This window comes from Ailuropoda melanoleuca, unplaced genomic scaffold (assembly GCF_002007445.2).
Source record: "Ailuropoda melanoleuca isolate Jingjing unplaced genomic scaffold, ASM200744v2 unplaced-scaffold3078, whole genome shotgun sequence".
Classification (NCBI taxonomy): Eukaryota; Metazoa; Chordata; class Mammalia; order Carnivora; family Ursidae; genus Ailuropoda; species Ailuropoda melanoleuca.
Genome location: NW_023201370.1, coordinates 16,537 through 20,458, shown reverse-complemented (window position 1 = coordinate 20,458; position 3,922 = coordinate 16,537). Strand labels below are relative to the sequence as shown.

Genomic DNA, 3,922 nt, shown 5'->3' with positions numbered 1-3,922 from the left:
CCCTGATGGGTACAGCCACTTTTTAAAACAGTGTGGAGGTTCTTTGAAAAATTAAAAATAAAGGTATCTTATGACCCAGCAATTGCACTACTGGGTCTTTACCCCAAGATACAGATATAGTGAAAAGAAGGGCCATATGAACCCCAATGTTCATAGCAGCCTTGTCCACAATAGCCAAACTGTGGAAGGAGCTGAGATGCCATTCAACAGATGTATGGATAAAGAAGATATGTTCCATGTATACAATGGAATATTACTGAGCCACCGGAAAGAACGATTACCCAACATTTGCATTAACAAGGATAGGACTGGAGGAGGTTATGCTAAGTGAAATAAGTCAAGCAGAGAAAGNAGATGCCCTTCAACAGATAAATGGATAAAGAAGATATGGTCCATGTATACAGTGGAATATTACTGAGCCATCGGAAAGAACGATTACCCAACATTTGCATCAACAAGGATAGGACTTGAGGAGATTATGCTAAGTGAAATAAGTCAAGCAGAGAAAGACAATTATCACATGGTTTCGCTTATTTGTGGAACATAAGAAATAGTAGGGAGATTAGGAGAAGGAAGGGGAAAATGAAGGGGGGATATACAGGGGCGAAATGAACCACGAGAGGCTACGGACTCTGGGAAATAGACTGAGGGCTTCAGAGGGGAGGGGGTTGTGGGATTGGGATAGGCCAGTGATGGGTATCAAGGATGCATGTATTGCATGGTGTACTGGGTGTTATAAGCAGACAATGAATCATGGAACACTACATCAAGCACTAATGATATACTGTATGGTGACTAACATAATACTAAAATAAATAAGTAAATAATAAATAAATAAATAAATAAATAAATAAATANAGAGACTATGGACTCTGGGAAATAGACTGAGGGCTTCAGAGGGGAGGGGGTTGTGGGATTGGGATAGGCCAGTGATGGGTATCAAGGATGCATGTATTGCATGGTGTACTGGGTGTTATAAGCAGACAATGAATCATGGAACACTACATCAAGCACTAATGATATACTGTATGGTGACTAACATAATACTAAAATAAATAAATAAATAAATAAATAAATAAATAAATAAATGTGGGGGAAACTAAGGGAAGTGCCGTGTGCTTACCTCAGTGTAACAGGTCTGTGTAGAAGCCGTCTTCCAACTCTTTACATCTTCCTACCTTGGGAATGAGGCTTTCGCGAATGTGTGTTTGGAAGCATAAGGAAAATGCCGTTCACTTAACTCAGTGAAATGCATCTCTGTAGAAAGCATGTTTCTGCTAACATCTGCCAAAATTATTGAAACTATTAATTTCATGTGTAGAAACTTAAGGAAGGAACTTGCCCCATATTTAGCTCCATCAGTAAAGTACCGGAGACAAGTCTTGCTCAACGAAGAACGTCTTTAACTGGAGACAGAAGCTCTCTCAAAGGTGTCTGTGTGGAAACAAGGAGATTGTTGAATGCTTATTAACTCAGTGAAACTAGCTGGTGTAGAAAACATTCCTTCAACTAGTGTCTTCTTTCAGGAAGGTAGAAACGTTTTCCAGTGTATGTGTGGAAGCATAAGGAAAGTGCACGAACACTGTGGCTCTTTCGAAAGATAGTGGTCAAAGACATACTGTTCTCTTGATGCCATATATTGTTTCTAGTTTTTAACTGGAGTTGAGCTTCCTTTCATAGTCTTCTTTAGGTGGTGGTAGTTTGGCAAGATTTTCGTTATGAAATTCAGCTGTACTATCAGGCTGTGGTCACTCAGTCTGCACCATAGATCACTGTATTCTCAGGGATGACTTCAAATGTATTCAGGTTGCAGCAAGCCCCAATGATGCAACCACTTGTCAATATTACGCTTGTGCCCACATATGCTTTTGATTTGATAACATTATTATCTCCTATTTTCATGGCTGGGGAATAACAGCCAACTTGAAACATACTATTGGTGCCAATGATCATAGGTTTCAGTTCAGGATTTTCAGCCTCAGGGGTGATATTATCAGGGTGAGCATTTACGATAAGCACCTGTTTTTCTATGAGGCTAACTTCAGCAATCACCATCTGCCCAGCTTCTGCAATAATTGGTGCTTTAGAGTGGATCACTGTCCTAGGTCCTGTGGTTACATCACCTCGGATTTCTTTTGCTGCACACACAGGAGCAATCTTCACACTCTTTTGAGCCTTCTCCGTGATGGTTTGACCATGAGTGGTGCACATTTTAAAATCATCAGATGAGTACATGTGATGAAGGCTAGAAAGTGTCTGGGACTAGCGTTAGGTGGTGTGTATTTCCATGACTCCCTCCTCTACCTGCAGTCATGGTTTATGCCCTTTATGCTCCTTTATAACCCTCGACCCCTTGGTCTCTCCACTCAGCACCTTGTATGTGTCAAAGTCATGTAAGTCACTATCCCTTTAAACTTCAGGCATTAAGTTTTCAAGAAGCCCACCTCTAAATACTGGCCCTCCAGCTCAGGGTCTGGTACATCTTACAAGTTCAATAAATGCTTGTTGGATAACTGCACTGATGACTTGGGATCTGAGCCACGTTACGAAAAAAATGGTAGGTGCTAGGTAGTGGTGGTGGAAAGGTGATTCAGCAGAGTTGAAGGACATCACAGACTCAGCAGTGGGAGGGTGGACTTTAACGTGGGAAGAATTGTGGTGGAGTCCAGGCAGGACCAGTGGGAAAGAATGCAGACATAAAAAGCACTTAATGAGAAGTGAGGTGTAAGGAGCCTTCTACTCAGTCTGCTCCCTCTCCCTTTGGCTGTCCTTTCTGTCACGAGGGGGTAGGGTGCACACAGCTGCCGGTACCCGCGGTTTGTAGGAATAGGAGGGAGAGTGAAGAACACAGAAGCATAGGGTGAAAGACGGAGCGACAGGTGCATCTACAGCCACCTCCCTCCGAAACAAGCTTCAGCACGCGAAGACTTTGCTTCTTTAAAAACCTTCCTGGGTCTATTCAAGGACGACAGGACGGTCTCCATTGAGGGAGAAGACACCTGATAGCTCCTCGCCCACTGGCCCTGCAACCCCTAACCGCGCTCCCCGCAGGCGCTTCAAGGCTTTGCGGCCCGGGCGCCCAGCAGCAGCGTCTCGGCCTGGGCTTGGATCCTGATGCCCGCGGGCGCGTGCCCAAGCGGGAGTGCCTGGAGCGCGCGCGAGGAGGCGGTGGAGCGCGGGGCGGAGCGCAGCGAGGGCTGCGCGGCGCGTCTAGGCTCCGCAACCGCCAGCCAGCCGCCCTGCGCCCCCAATTCCGGCTGGCCCGGGGTCGGAACCCCCGCCCCCCGCCCTCGTGCCTGCCCCACGGGGGCCGTGTTGCTGACTCGCGCCTGCGACTGGATAGTAGGGCACACCCGGAGAGGACACGGAGCCACGAGCCGCCTGCCCCGGAGGGTGGTGGCGCTGCTGCTCGGGCTGCTCGTGGAGGTAGGAGCCGAGGCCCGGGCCGCGCTTCCCTGGGCACCTCTCCGATGCGCTAGCGGAGCGCGAACAATGCTGGGGGCTGAGCGGGGTGCAGTGGCGCGACGCCCCCGAAGGACCATCTGGGAGAACCCGAAAGGTCGAGCGGGGGAGAGCCACAGTCTCGCGGACCTGCATAAGTCCAGGTGCTGACTGTGTGGGGCTCCTGGTGACAAGGTCCCACCGGCCTCCCCCTCCGCCCTCTCCTCTCATCCCCACCCAACACCGCCCACCCTTCCCCACCCCGCCTTCTCCCGCGCTCCGGGGTTGCTTATTTCTGTGCTTCTCGCGACAGTCTGGAGGTCTCAGGAATGACCTTTATGCGTTGTACCCCAATGTTCCCTCGAGGAGGGAGGGACTGGGGGGGTTATGCGCGGCTGGGGGAGGGGGCGGTGGTCCCGGGAGTGGCGCAGGCGCAGAGGCCAGGCCGCGTGCTGTTGGAGGTTGCAGCGGGTCCGTGGCT

The 3,922-nt window shown here is 49.2% G+C and overlaps 1 protein-coding gene across 1 annotated transcript; it reads right to left on the bottom strand.

Moving 5' to 3' along the window:
- Positions 1–977: 977 nt before the first annotated feature.
- Positions 978–3,289, bottom strand: LOC117798362 (dynactin subunit 6-like). The gene is given in 3 exon segments (XM_034650791.1): positions 978–1,284; positions 1,371–1,755; positions 1,758–3,289. Coding segments are annotated over 2 exon segments (588 nt in total). The 5' UTR covers positions 2,236–3,289; the 3' UTR covers positions 978–1,284; positions 1,371–1,645.
- Between the last annotated feature and the right edge of the window lie 633 nt (positions 3,290–3,922).